At 35.7% G+C, this 14562-nt stretch overlaps 2 protein-coding genes across 2 annotated transcripts; one reads left to right on the plus strand and one right to left on the minus strand.

Moving 5' to 3' along the window:
- The first annotated feature begins 747 nt into the window (after positions 1–747).
- LOC113349231 (auxin-responsive protein IAA2-like) lies at positions 748–4109 on the plus strand. The gene is made up of 6 exons (XM_026593162.1): positions 748–1462; positions 1576–2137; positions 2226–2509; positions 2870–3017; positions 3539–3603; positions 3699–4109. The coding sequence occupies exons 2-6, from the start codon at positions 1584–1586 to the stop codon at positions 3749–3751; spliced, it is 1104 nt and encodes a 367-aa protein (XP_026448947.1). The 5' UTR covers positions 748–1462; positions 1576–1583; the 3' UTR covers positions 3752–4109.
- Positions 4110–6729: 2620 nt separating this feature from the next.
- LOC113349232 lies at positions 6730–13164 on the minus strand. The gene is made up of 14 exons (XM_026593163.1): positions 12838–13164; positions 11407–11462; positions 11106–11280; positions 10560–10661; positions 10070–10141; positions 9603–9719; positions 9370–9447; positions 8860–8922; positions 8684–8780; positions 8287–8365; positions 7983–8185; positions 7632–7777; positions 7407–7529; positions 6730–7181 (listed from the first exon to the last, which is right to left on the minus strand). The coding sequence occupies exons 1-14, from the start codon at positions 12922–12924 to the stop codon at positions 7017–7019; spliced, it is 1563 nt and encodes a 520-aa protein (XP_026448948.1). The 5' UTR covers positions 12925–13164; the 3' UTR covers positions 6730–7016.
- Between the last annotated feature and the right edge of the window lie 1398 nt (positions 13165–14562).

Genomic DNA, 14562 nt, shown 5'->3' on the forward strand with positions numbered 1-14562 from the left:
AAGGGCAAACTAGCCAAAATGTCTGCCGGATACAATGGTTTTGTTTTGCGTCAAGCCATCATGTTGCTCTCAAAACAATGTTCACCAAACCCAAAATAAGCATCATACATACATTTCTCTTCACATTCTTTGTACATTGTTTCAATAATGCTCATGACTAATCACTCTCAATCTTAATTCAGAAGTTATATATCTTAACAACAGTGTCATACACCATGACCCGGTTTATGCGTACATTAACAAATATCATAACGCAAAGATACAACAGTTTTCTGCGGAAATTTCTCCACCTACCTAGAAAAAACTCAGAATCTTTTCAAAAAAATTATGTTAAAGACGTAATTATCTAGACCGTGAATATCGTAACTCAGAATCTTTCCAAAAAAATTATGTTAAAGACGTAATTATCTAGACCGTGAATATCGTAAATAATTTTGCAACATGAAATTTACATGACTAGTGAAATTACCCTTTTCACCCTCCATATCAACATGACATACCATGGCATGTTTCAAATGCCATGCAGTTTAGGGTCTAGCCGTTTTCAGGAATGAAAAGTTAGAAAGTTGATGAAAGTAAAGGGGGTATCTATGAATAACCAGGATAATGCAAGATGCTCTCTCTGTAAAGATGTTGTCATAAGTTTTACCTATCAATGTCATTTATGTGTCTCTTTACTCTACAACAAGAAAACCCACACAAAGTTACAAAAGTAAAAACCCCTTCTTTATTTACTTTTCTTTCTCCATCTCTCTGTAGTCTGTACAATGCACAGAGATTGCAGAGAAGATTCATGATTAAGAAGCAAGGAAGGTTTGGTTTGTGCTAAGTAAACACAAAAGTGGGCATTAAAGCTAATCAAAATTTTATTAAACAAGTCTACTTTAGATAGATTACTGCCACTAGTTCTAGCACTGTGCTGAAACCCCAGGCCATTAATATATAAATATAAGCAGAACAGAAAATGGTTGCGTGAACAAGAGTTGTTATTCTATTTCTGGTTTATTTTTGAGTAAAGGAATCTCTTTTCTTGTCTATAAAAAAGAAAAAAAAAAACAATCTTTTTTCTTTGTTGATTTCTTTTCTTTAAGAATTCGACTTAAACCTTTTTCTCCTCCTGAAAAAGAGAAGAAGTAGTACAAGCTAGTAGTATATTAAACAAACAACAAACATCCACTTATTGCTGTTTTACTGATAACAACAACAACAACAACAAATTCTCTCTTTCCTTTTCTTTCATTATTTAGTCTTCCTCTGTGTAGGAGTTTCATCTGTTTGAGCTTTGAGAAGATTTAGTACTAGTTTTGAGCTGTTTCTTCTGTCTGGGTCTTTGAGATTGTGCTTTTTCTCTGTCCCGGTCTTTGAGATTGTGATCAAAACAGCTGTTTTTCAAGGTTTTAAGAACTGGGTTTGATTTTAAGAAGTGGGTTTGAAGAAAAAATCTTATCTTTGGCTTCTGAGGGTATGTGTAAGATCTGGGTTTTGATTCATTTTGTTGATTGTGTTGTTTGATTGAAACAAATGGGGGTTGTTCTTTTTGTTTTTCTAACTTTGAGATTTTGTTGTTGTTTATAGGTGTTGTAATGGAGAGTGGAGGAGATACAAGAAGTGGTGGTGGAGAGATTAGTCCACAACTGTTGGATTTGATACCAGGATGGGGAGTGAAAGGAGGCGGTGGTGGTGGTGGTGGAAGAAATTTTGGAGGTTCAGAAGAAAGAAAACTTGAACTGAAACTTGGACCACCAGGAGAAGAAGATTGGTTCATTAATGGCAACAACTCCAACAATAAGAACATGGTTAAAACTCCTCTTTATCTTGGTGGGTCTTCTTCTTCTAAAACCCTTGTTAACAGTACTAAAAGAGGCTTTCAAGATACTATTGATGAAGATACAGAAACTAGAGACAATGAAACTTGGGGTAAAAACAAGTGTTCTACTTCTTCTTCACAGCATCATCATCATCAACAACAGCAACAGCCACAGAACTCTTCATTCCTTAGATTTCCACAACAAACCCATTCTACTGTTCCAAAAGATTCATCACAGAACAATGATAATAATAACAAAGTTTTATCTACTCCTGCTGCTTCTTCTGGTCCTGCAAATGCAACTATTACCAACACCCCCTCTCAGAAAAGGTACACTTATTATGATACAATAGTGAAATTTCTCTGCCCCCTTTTCTTGATTTTACAAATTTTGATGGGTTTCATGTTTGTAATGCAGAACTGCACCAGCTCCTGTTGTGGGATGGCCTCCAGTTAGGTCATTTAGAAGGAATCTTACAAGTTCAAAACCAGCAGCTCCTGTTACTAGTGGTTCACCAAATGAAGTTGTTCCATCAAAGGAAATCAAAGTGAAACCAGCTGGAAGTGTTGTTAAGAAGGGTTTGTTTGTAAAGATTAACATGGATGGTGTTCCTATTGGAAGGAAAGTTGACTTGAATGCTTATGATAGTTATGAAAAGCTTTCTTCAGCTGTGGATCAACTCTTCAGAGACCTTCTAGCAGGTTTATACTTTTGTCAACTTCTATTCATTTGATTTGTTAATAGTCTTATCCAGTTTTACCTTAAACTGTTGCAATATCATTTATTTACTTGCAAATGTTGATGAAAGTCCAAAACCATGACATGTTTAGAGCATATGAACAGTAGGTTGCTTACACTTGGAGAATCCAATATGAGGTGACATAATTTGTTGCGTGGTTAAGGCAATTTTGAGAGTTGTGGGCTTGAAATTGCTATGTCAATGTTGTTTATTGCTGGAAACGTGTATCGGCAATCTTTGTTTTATCGGTTTTTCTGTTTGTTTTCAAGAATAGTGATATTGTAAACAATCTAATCTGTTTGTGTTTTGTTTTCTTATTTAGCTCAAATAGATTCCTCTGCTGATCTGAATTGTCCCCACGTCAACAAAGCAAAGGCGATTACGGGTTTATTAGACGGCAGTGGAGAATATACTCTGGTTTACGAGGATAACGAAGGAGACAGGATGTTAGTTGGAGATGTCCCATGGGGGTAAGCATCTTCCCAGAGATAAGCATTTGGTTTTAATTTAATTCATTTTCTATTCGAAAGCATACAATTGAATCTTGAAAATCGACATGGATATAGTTGTTAATTGTCTAAGTATGCCTGTGATCATTGATAGACATTTTCGTACGATGAATCTTGTTTTTTTAATTCATTGTTTCGAATTTGTTTATTCATGTGCTTTGTTTCCTTAATCATGTCATAGCCGAATTAGGAGACAAGCTATTTAATAATTCAAAAGAATTTGTCATCTAATTCAAAAGAATTTGTCATCTAATCTATAAAGCATATGAATCCTTCTTTACTAGCTTCCCATTACCCCATTAAACAGAACAATGTCTAACAGCCTCAGAATTCTATTCCATAAACTATTCAATTAATTATAATAGCACTAACTGAAATCTAATCAAATATTCGAAACCGGGTTAAGAACTCGATAAAGGCATTAGCTAGGGAAAATCTTTTTTGCATATGTTGCTTATCTTTTTTGATGTCCCATTATGCAGTATGTTTGCTACTACTGTGAAGAGACTCCGCGTGCTGAAGACATCCGAGCTTTCCACTTTGCATTGTGAGTTAATGATTTCGAAAGTTCATTTCTTTCGGTTTATGTTTTAATTAAGTTGACAGATTAACTGAGTGTCTCTTTGGTTCTGTTCTTCTCAGTCGGAAACAACAGCAAGCAAGGCAAGCCACCGGTTGAAACTAAAGTGAAATGAGAAGGGCGTCAAGTGACATTTTAGCTGTATGATCTTTTGAAGAATTACTGGCCGACAACGATTATCAACTAATTTTTTTGGATTTGAATGTGGGTTTTTTGGTTCAGTTCTTTTGTGTTCATTCTGTCGAAAAAAAGATTTGTAAGCTTACAAAGCTTTTGTACCCACTTTTTCATGGAGGGTTGTCTTGAGAGTTTGTGTTCCATTTTGGGTATTTTGTAGAGAGAAATCAAATGGGTATATATATATATATGTTATATGTATGGGTGCACTATTTATGTTGTTGCAAAGACAAATACAGCAACAGCAGTACTATTTTACTTAAATGATATGAAAAAGTTTTAGTGATTGTTCTTCAGTAGTAATGGCAAGTAATGGACCAATGCAGGTCTGATTTTATGGCACAAATCTGCTCTAACAGGTCTGGTTTTGGATCAAAATTGTTTTATGTTGAACCCTCTTTGCATTTAATTTGGTGATGTTAGTATGGGTTTTTACTGTCCTTCATCCATCCCTCATTTATGAATCATTGGCCATGGAGGAATAGTTAGGATGCTGCACTCTGAAGAAGTATGAATGTGTATCTTGCACACTGTTTCTAGTAGTTTTTAGCATTTACTATGGCGACATATAATGGGTCTGCAAGATTCTAATGTCACACTGAATCTTGTGTCATTTTGGGTACACTGTCCGTACTTCTGGAGCAGTGAAATGTAAGGGTGCATTGAAAGAGGTGTAGTGGGTAGAAATCAAGAGATGCTGCTATTTCCAGCTATCTGCCTGACCAAAGTTCACATGAACATTTGAGATTTTGTTTTGTTTTACGATATATTGTCTAGTTTCAAGTACAAGCAAGTGCAACCGGTTCAACTACATGACGAAGTAGCCGGAATTTTTTTATTCTGGTATATTGTCTAGTTTCAAGTACAAGCAAATGTAACCGGTTCAACTAAGTAGCGGAGTAGTCTTGGCCGGATTTTTTTTTACTGGTGTTGTTGAAGAGGTGAAGGAAAACTGCATTTCCAGAAGCAAGAATTAACCTCCTCCTTTTGTTGCATGGGAAAAGATCCGTTGACACTGTTAAGTTAACACTATCTTTCCATTTCACGATATATTCTTCTGCAGCCGGAACATGAACCGCAAACACAGGCACCACGCTACAAGCCGAATATATTCGCTGTTTCGGATTCCTGTTGCAGAATAAATCAGCCCGATGAATGGTCCTAATTGGTTTACTGTTGATGAAAGAAGATCAACAATAATTTCTAATACAAATGCAAGGATGAGTACACTTCATCCAGCAGGCAAAATAATGTACTAGGATTTTCAAAATATATGATGGGGTGTAAAGTTCTACAACTTTTCTGAATCAGTTGAAACCACAAGGAAAGAGGGCAGCAGTAGTAGTACTTATTGTTTTGGCTCTAAGTTCAGGGTTCGTAAGCTCTAGTGGGGAAGAGAGAAAAAAGATAAAGTTAAAGGGAGGAAGAGAGGATATACTCTATATATCTTTCTACTGCTGAAATGATGTTGAAAAAGTTAAAGAAGCTTGAAAATTTATATTGATGCGCCTAAAGGAGCATCATTGCATCAAGGATATTTATACTCATTATATGTATATCTTCTTGCCCCCATTAGCAGCACAACTACAGAGTTTGGAATTTGGCATAGTGGCAGAGATATGATTGCATAGTAGAATAACAAAGGACGGCAGCAAGCACGTTTCCAAAGGATTCCATCTTTTTTATAGTATTAAGGAATGCACTCATGCACTTGTCTTCGGCTCATGCATGGACTTGGGTGGTGGCTTTTATATTCAGCGAGTCCGATTTTGTGAACACTATGGTAGTTATGCAGCAAGGGGCCGAGATTCTTAGCATGCGGACCAGTAAAACTAGTTGATGACGACTTAACCAATTGAATGAAAATGTCATTTAGCATTCTTCTAAAGGAGTTTGCACAAAATTAGATTCGTTTTTACCACATTTTGAAGACTGGAACAAGTAGTGATACAGAACCGGACGGAGACTATTCCTGCCTAACCAAATTTAGCATGCCAGTAGAAGATGATTTTGTCATGTTTTCTCGTGTGCCCAAATTGTTCTATACACCGTGTTGCTGCCGACTAGAAGTCATTTTCCTTAATGAGCAGTGAAAACAATCATGCATATGGAAAATGTGGTCCAGAGGAATGCACCACAGAAGAGAAAAAAAAAGAGATAAAGAAGGGAAGTTCGAAGGGTCATGGTCATGTTGTGGTGGGTGAATTGGATTGTGCCTAACAATACAAAACCCAAGAGGAATCTCAAGGGACCAAAAGCAACAGTGGTTTGATGGAACACGGATGGAATTCTTTTCTGTCTTCAGTTTTTTTTTCTTCTGTAGCGTATATGTGTGGGATTTTTGGTTCTTTCATACTTTCTTTTGTCTCCTTTGATACCTTTTCTATCCCAATAGTCAATTTCTTGTACCCCAATTTTTCCACAGTACTACATATCCAGTGGTTAATGACCGCTACCGATGTAGCTTGGTTGCCTGAGTAACTCTGAATACCATGGATAATAGGAATACGTTCGTCTGATTATTATTTTTCGTTCGCTTTGTCTTCTTCTTCTACTAATCTTGTTGATATTGACTTTTCATGGTTTAGCCACTTGGGAGAATGGTTTATCCACTTGTAAATTGGGTCTATAATTTCAAATTTTCAAGTGGATGATAATCTTGCCGGGTAACAATGTTTGAAACACGTTTAGATGTCAAATAGTTGTATAATCTTCTACATAGAGATTTCCCGCAAGAATCACTTATGCCTTTACGAAAGGTCCCATGCAGAACCCCAAAATGAAAGGCCCGGGACACAGCAAAGTTAGGTCATTATCAATGTAGTCAAGTTGCAGGAGAAATTTTTTGTTTTCAGTTCTATCAGATAAACAAAAAGTAGAATGAACAGATAAAAAAAAAGGAATTGCCAAAGACAGTCACCGGGAAAAGAAATGAGATTGCATAATTGAGATTTGTTTCAATATAAATATACACAATGATAATGTTACAAACAAATATCACTACATAAATCAACCCTACAATACCCCGACTGAAAAACTAAAGAATCAAATCGATTGAATGAGAATAATTAGCACCCATAACAAACCAGAAGAAAACACCATACCTGGCCAATAAAATAATGATACACAGAAGGAAAAATTACCGTTGTGTTTTACCTGCAACGGCGAAAAATAATAAATAAAAATTACTGATGAATAAATATCTAACTATCAAATTTCTTTGGTTGATGCCATTGCGCAATATTTCTTGCCAACGAGCTGAGGAATGACAATTTGGGTGGAACTCCTTTCTTTCCAAATAAATGCTTTCCTCCTAAATCAGAATATGTTTTTGTTGCTAACGGACCAGATTGGTTGCTTCTTTCAATCTGCACAACAAACATACAGTTACACACCAAAAATGACTCGTTTGAACCAAGAAATGTCTCAGAATAAGATTTTTCAAGTGCAGACATGTTTCATCTTTTGCTTTCGGTTTGATACTATGGTTGATCTGGATATATGACTACATTATAGAAAATTTGGGCGAAAGAGCTTTTCTAACTATGAATATTCAACTAAAAACGACCTTCAAAGTTTGGTATTTGTTTTACCTTGTCAATCTTCCCATCCTTCAAATAGTATCGGACACCAGACCAGTTGATACACTGAGAAAAATGTGATTTAAATGCGGATAGCGGGTACAAGAAGTTGTCTACCAGCAGGGCAATGAAGATCTGTTCGTTTCATGCAGTTTGGAGTATATGTTAGTAAGAAACACAAAATCTAAAGCAACTCAAGTATATGTGACTACATGTTATTGATTTAGAAACACATACCAAGATCCAGTTATAAGAGTCTAGAGACACTGGGGGTTCCTCTGGAGATAACATGTTGCAGAGTTGAAGTTCCACTTTAGTCAAGTTCCACATTGAAAGAAGTTCTATTAAAACACTCACAGCTAAACACCCCACGAGTTTCAAGCCTGGAAAAAAAACAGCATAGCCAGAGGCCCACAATTAAATAGGAGTGGCGAAGCAAGTAACCTAAATAGATGAGAGAGAAACAGTGTGCATGTTTGATATAAGCAAGATCTCGCTTATATTAATCTTCTTAATCAAAATCTGTTTGTGAGATTTGTGATCCATATAAAGAAGAAGGGGTGGAAAAGAAAAAGAAAAGGTCCTTACCAGTGGAACTCACGGTTTCCTCATATGGGTATGCACTTGATCTTAATGCTGCTGCGATGTGAACCGTAGCCATGAAAAATGGTGCCACAAATCCCCAAGATAAGTAGCAATGTACCGTAAACAATGCACGGTTCATAAACCAATTAACCCTTGTCATGTAAGATTCAAGAACAAATGTTTGCTTCCGGAGGTAATTCCAGTACCTATACAAAGAAAAGAAAAGCTGAGTTTGTGGGACTTGATCACTCAATTACCCAATTAACTAATCAATTGTCTCAAATAGGTTATTGTAAACACTACAAACCTTGAGAAAGTAAGATCAGATGCAAGGGGGTGAGGAAAGACAGCAACTGGGGGTGATGTAATCAGCCTTTTGTTTGCACCTGTACATGGATAGAAAATATAACAGATTTTATGTCAATACAATATTGATCAATCAATTATTCAATCATATAAATGGTCCAAAATCCATAAGAAGACACTACTCAGATGATTATGCTAAGAAGATGTCTCATGTCACTGATTTTTAATATTCAGAGATCACATTCATTAGTAACTTGTTTTTCAATCTACTACTGTAATAGGCAGGTAGCTTCTATGTTTAACCCGACCCCCTGCCTAGTGATTTTGGTTTAACCTTATTCCCAAGCAGGAATTGGAGAGTCAGAACAACTAAAGGAGGCAGTACATAAGTATATTACCCGCTATGGCTGCAAGCGTCATGTCATCAGAATAACCACCATCACGTAGTCCAGAGACCACGCCATACAGATCATTTCTAAAATCATCTGCATGCATCTGAGAGGAAATTAAGAATTAGAATCCATTTGTAATTCAATCTAGTTGAACCACACAAAAGACATCACAGAAAATTTACCATCATGCACCCTCCCCATAAAAAGAATGTTCTTCCTCCAGTGGCAAACCCCATCGAGCAAGGCTGTCATCATAAGTCATCATCAGAATCACATATAGGATTCACAAATAGAACTAAAAGGGCTATAAATAAAGAAAACAACAAGTAGTAGATGACAGAGTGCCAATTCCAATTGTCAGACATACAATGAATGGTCTTATCCTATACTACAAAATATGTCAAGTTTAACATTAAGCACGAAGATCCATATTATATATATATATCCATTAACAGCACCATGGGTGCAAGTCCTGTTTCGTCACACCGTCCATTGAAGGATAATGGCTATGTCAGCATATATAACATATGATTGGTTTCTGTGGTGGCAAATGGAAAGTGGCAGACAGAAAAACAATATTGTTTGATAAGACAAAGAAACATACTAAACTGGCAACGATAAGGCCAAAAAAATTGATAAAACTAACAGCTAAATCTATAAGAGAAAATTGGAGTCCTAAATTGGTATCATACCATATGATATTCATAAATGCAGTAACTTCCAAGACTTCCAGAAGGAAGATCAAGAGGATATCCAGTTTGAATGAATATCTGCATATGAATTACAAACATGGATCAGTGACATATAAACTTGTACAATCACACGTGAGCACCATATACATAGAAAGTAGAAACACTTGAAAATTAAAAGACAATACTATGTGGTAGGCATTAATGTATATATAGCAATCAAAATAGAAACATACCTCTGGGGTTTTTATCATCTCAGCAGTAAGGGCTCCAACGGTCCCAGGATGCAACCTAACATCATCATCCAGAAACAGCACATACTTGCTATCCCTGTGCATTTTCTCCACACCAGCCTGTATAAGCGTATCACATGTCAAAACTTCACACTCTATACCTATGTATTATAGACTATCACCAATCAAAACAAAATTTAACAACAAAGATACAGTTGGTACGTAAGCCAGGTTCTAATACTGCACCCTGCAGAAGCCTCTTTACATTTTTGAATTTTTTAATTAATCTTGGCAACCTCATGTACAGAAGAGGTACAGTCAAAAGTGATATTATGGACATCAGTCAAGATCAGGTTCAGTCAAAAGTGGCCTTTTGGAAATCAGACAGCATTGGACTGATTAAGTAACGGTAGGTGGGATTTCACATTTGTAAAGGACACAGGAGAAAAAAGGTTGAACACTTTACATACTAACTGATTGTGAATCTTCTGACTGCACGTGGTCGACAAACCAGCTACAATAATCTTTGCATCAACGTTATCCTGACAAAAACAAGTAATCTGAGTTAGAATAAGAATATTAGAGGATTAAATCCAATAGACCCAAACAGCAACCAAGACACCCTTTTGCAAATGATTATTGACAGGTTTTCATAGAGACCCAGCTAGACATGGTACACATGGCTCATATTTGAAAATCCATATGAACCATATTCTGGTAGAGGGTTGGAGGAAAAACCATATTCTGAACTGCGTATGTGGTCCATTGCTAGAATAATTCATGAGAACCAAATTTCTCACTAAATATGCCACGCTACAGTTGCTTGAACTTATATCTATGTGAAAAAGCTTAATACTAGCCATGAAATTAGGTATACATCAAACAAAAATACCAGTTTGGCAATGTAAGCCTCACAACTTAAATTTTAATCGTAAAACTAGGTCATCTGACGAGAAATACCTTAAACTCAGAGATCAGGCGAGACACAGCACGATAAGCAGGGTCTTCTGTGCTTTCCACCACAAAAAGGAATTCTAAAGGACCACCATAGAGAGATGTGATCTGCATCGAGTTATAGATAGCCAGAAACTTCAAGAAACAGAAATTATAACCAATAATGATTACCTAATGGGTGAATAGCATGTATATTGAAAGAAATAGATTTAGACAATTTTTTGACCAGTGACTGAAATCCCAGAGTTGCAACGAAGTTTGTAATTTTTAAGCTTGAAATAAATTGTAAAGATAATGATCTAAAGAGAGCTAATCATTCGCTTAGTTAGTCCTGGAAAGCATTAATCTTACTGAAGGTTCTACATTTCAGTTGGTATTCCATGCAAAAGTCCTCCTTAAAATCTGAATAAAATTGCAAGTCAAAATAATGTGAAATAAAGCATACTACTACTTGGTCATCTACATTTGATACGACAGAAGATCTGTTTTTTGCAAGGACAAATTTATATAGGATCTCAAGCTAGAGTTTGTCACATTAAATTGCATTCTAACCTGACTTCTCCAGTTCTGCAAATTGTGTTCTCCAAATCCCTTCAAAGGCATAACAACCGATACTCTAGGCAACTTGATTTGCATTGAGTGCTCAAGTTCACTGATATCTTGACAAAGAAATCCAAAGAAATTTCCCGCTTTCATATTATCTTTCAGCCGCCTGACCTCCCTATTCCTGTGAGAAAAAACAAATATGATAAACATCTCATTATGTTCTCTTTACATAACCACAAAAAGAACAATCATAGAGATACACAATAAAACTTAATCAGTTATACTTAAAAAGAAAATTTAAGAATACCTCACGTAGGAAGCAAGCGCCCATCCAAGAGCAAGAAACAAACATATGAAACATCCCTATAAGACAAGCAAAATTGCTGGTCAAGTCAAATGCTACTCCAACGATCACATTAAATTTAAGGTTTTTTCCCTTTTCAAAGGAAAGTAAAACTTAGATTGAGCAAGCAATAACAAAAAACATGTATGTTGAACCAACAATCGTTCTTATGCTTGACGTAGATTTTGTAATGATCTATTGTGTGTACTGTGTACAACGAAGTTTTACATCATGGATTGAGCAAGGGAAGAGATTGAGTACTTGTGCATGAAATTATATTCATCTTAGAAGAATGACACTACACAGAATGAAACAGGGAAAATGGATGGAAAATACAAGGTACATTATTCTATTAAATTTTTTTAGAGTAACAGTACTCAAACTTTCCCCCACAGATCAGAACAAAGACCCATAAACTTGCTTCTAATAAGCTTAACCAAGCCACCGATCTTTCCGGTTTGAGTTTTCCTAACAAACTAATAAAACAGCGTCCGAAGTGGCCAAATTTTCACTGGGGTTGATAAGGTAGTACACTCTTCCGACCCTCCAAAAATTCTCCTTCTAGCATTCAGCAGTTCCAGAGTATGACCAATTAACCACCACCATCCTTATGGTCAGGACAATCAATCCATCACAAATTGAAAATTTGACCCCCTCATCCTTACGGTCAGGACAATCAATCCATCACAAACTGAAAATTTGACCTCATCAAAAAGAGCTTCTAGAATATCTCCAAGCGGAGCAATCACAAAGCTCTATGCTACGCGTAAAAATTATTTCGCCCTTTTAGTAGCATATGTTTATACGTAATAATACATAACTAATCCAACATCTTCAGATATATCAGACTGGCCAAACCATGAGATCCATGCCATCAAATAACACCATAATTCTTATGTACCGTATGAAGTGGGTTACTAACAAGAGTTATTACTTTGTAAAGAAACACACAATTCGCAACTTGAAAAGCAGATTTAATCAACACACTCCAGAATCTAGCAATCAATTTACACTTATAGACCATTGACATACACCAGTGTCAGAATCTTTAACTGTTTTCTTCGAAAGTTAATTAACAGGACACTTAGTGTTTGTTGTCATTCCAATTTCCACAATAACTAACCTATCACTTCCTTATGCACAATTCAGCTACAGTCCTCACTTTCCCACACCACAAATTCAAATTCAAATCAGAAAAAGAAAAAAAACACAATGGTTTTTACCTTTTTGAATTCTGATAAACTGCCTACCAATTCTAGCGGGCAGTCGATAATTATTAACAAATCATAATAAAATCACACAGTAAGAAAACACAAATCTGATAAAATAAAGCTCTCAGATAGGTACAATTTGTCAAAAGGAAAACTTAGTAATACTGTGAGAGAAGAAACAAACCTGGATCTGGATGAAAACAGCAAAAGGACTAGTACAAGCTTTAGCAATAGAGAAGAGTAATGAATCAAAATCTTCAACTATTAACATCTTTCGTCCCTATCTCTCACTCTCCCTCGTTTTCTTGATAATTAGAGAAGATGATGAAACCCTAATTTTGATATAAATTGCTGTGATTTTGGTTTTCAAATCTCCATTATTGCGGAAAAGGGAAAACCCAGAGAGATGAAAGAGAGAGAGTACCGCGTAGTTTTTTTATATTCAAAAGGATTTTGATGACGATGATAGAAAAAGAAGAATGTCCATTGGCTACACTGTCCCGTCCAGCTGCTTTGCTTATATTAAAAAGAAAAAAATAAACAGCTCGAATAAGAATGACCGTTTATTACTGGTTATTTCTCAGAATCCTCTCTTTTGATGTTTTTGTGCCGCATCGTGGAAGTTTGTCGCAGGCCATCATAAATTTACCACCAATATTATATTTATGAGGGTTCAGGATTTAGAATTCGGTCTTGCGCATACTGCCTAGCCAGGGTTGGCAGCTCGCTTGCAAATCCAATTCCGATTCGACCTTCAGAGTCTTAGATTTCTACGTTACCAAGGAAAACGTGGATTTAACTTTTTTAATGGGGATATATTATCGATCTTCGAATTATAATAACCTCAAATAATGTGTGTTTGCAGCGGAATGATATTCGTTATTTGATCCATCCTCGTAGATAAATTGCTGCGGTGCACAGTGCATATTCAAAATGTAAGAAAGTTGCGTTTACAACGTGGGTTCCAAACATGTTGCTGTCGATGCCCCAGCTTGCTATAGCAGCTATGAAGTTGTAGTGCGAGACAATTTGAAGTTTGCGGAATTGAAAATGAAATCTATCCTCTGTCTTAATACCGTGGGATTTAGTGGGAATCTTGAAATTGATTCTAAAATTCATACCCGAATCTGTTTATGACCCTAATATTTTTTTTGTTTGTATGTTTTAGGATCAATTATTTATTTTACAGCTATTTCTATTTAATAATTGTACATATCTTAATTGAGGCTGTTATTCTTCTACTCCGTCTCTTCTATAATGATAGAAATGAGCAAATTGAAGGCCTGGAAATATCTTACTGTTCATGTGAGCTTTACAAGAATTTTATGATAATTTAAACAAAAATGATTACCCGATCGAAAGAGATATCGACGTTGTTTTAAGTTAGTTGTGAAAGTCACGTGAATGTGCAATATAAATATTTCATCTGAATTTAATTTGATACTTGAGAGCAGGAAGCTAAGTTGTGAATAATCCTAGCTTATACATGGGTAACTAGACAAGCCTTTATAAAGAGCAAATTTTGTACTAAGTTGAAAGAAGTAAAAGAATACAATGTTTTAATCCAAATACTAACAAATTGAAACGACTACTGAAGTGAACTACTACCTCTGTTCCTAATTAGATGACCTAGTTAAAATTTATTAGTAAATTTAGAAATGATTTATCTCTCAAACTATATAACGGATTTTCGTAAACTTTATATCATCGGAAAGCATTTTAAAACACCTATCTAATGAATATAAATATGGCTATCAAATTTTACATATTTCTTATAATAATACTAATCTATCACTCCATTTATTTATGGTATAGGTCATCTAATTAGAGATGGAGGGAGTATATAATTTGATACTTGCTTCCAGAAAATGATCAACCCTCCCGGTGAAATACCGAGATTTCTTCTCTA

The sequence above is a fragment of the Papaver somniferum genome, chromosome 2 (assembly GCF_003573695.1).
Source record: "Papaver somniferum cultivar HN1 chromosome 2, ASM357369v1, whole genome shotgun sequence".
Lineage (NCBI taxonomy): Eukaryota > Viridiplantae > Streptophyta > Magnoliopsida > Ranunculales > Papaveraceae > Papaver > Papaver somniferum.

What these genes read in the sequence shown, in the direction of transcription:
- LOC113349231 (XM_026593162.1), top strand. Translation starts at nt 1,584, where the DNA reads ATGGAGAGTGGAGGAGATACAAGAAGTGGTGGTGGAGAGATTAGTCCA. An exon ending in AACACCCCCTCTCAGAAAAG is followed by an intron (nt 2,138 to 2,225) that starts GTACACTTATTA and finishes TTTGTAATGCAG; the next exon opens with AACTGCACCAGCTCCTGTTG. An exon ending in GTTGGAGATGTCCCATGGGG is followed by an intron (nt 3,018 to 3,538) that starts GTAAGCATCTTC and finishes CCCATTATGCAG; the next exon opens with TATGTTTGCTACTACTGTGA.
- LOC113349232 (XM_026593163.1), bottom strand. Translation starts at nt 12,924, where the DNA reads ATGTTAATAGTTGAAGATTTTGATTCATTACTCTTCTCTATTGCTAAA. An exon ending in GCGCTTGCTTCCTACGTGAG is followed by an intron (nt 11,281 to 11,406) that starts GTATTCTTAAAT and finishes TTTTTCTCACAG; the next exon opens with GAATAGGGAGGTCAGGCGGC. An exon ending in GCCTGATCTCTGAGTTTAAG is followed by an intron (nt 10,142 to 10,559) that starts GTATTTCTCGTC and finishes TGTTTTTGTCAG; the next exon opens with GATAACGTTGATGCAAAGAT.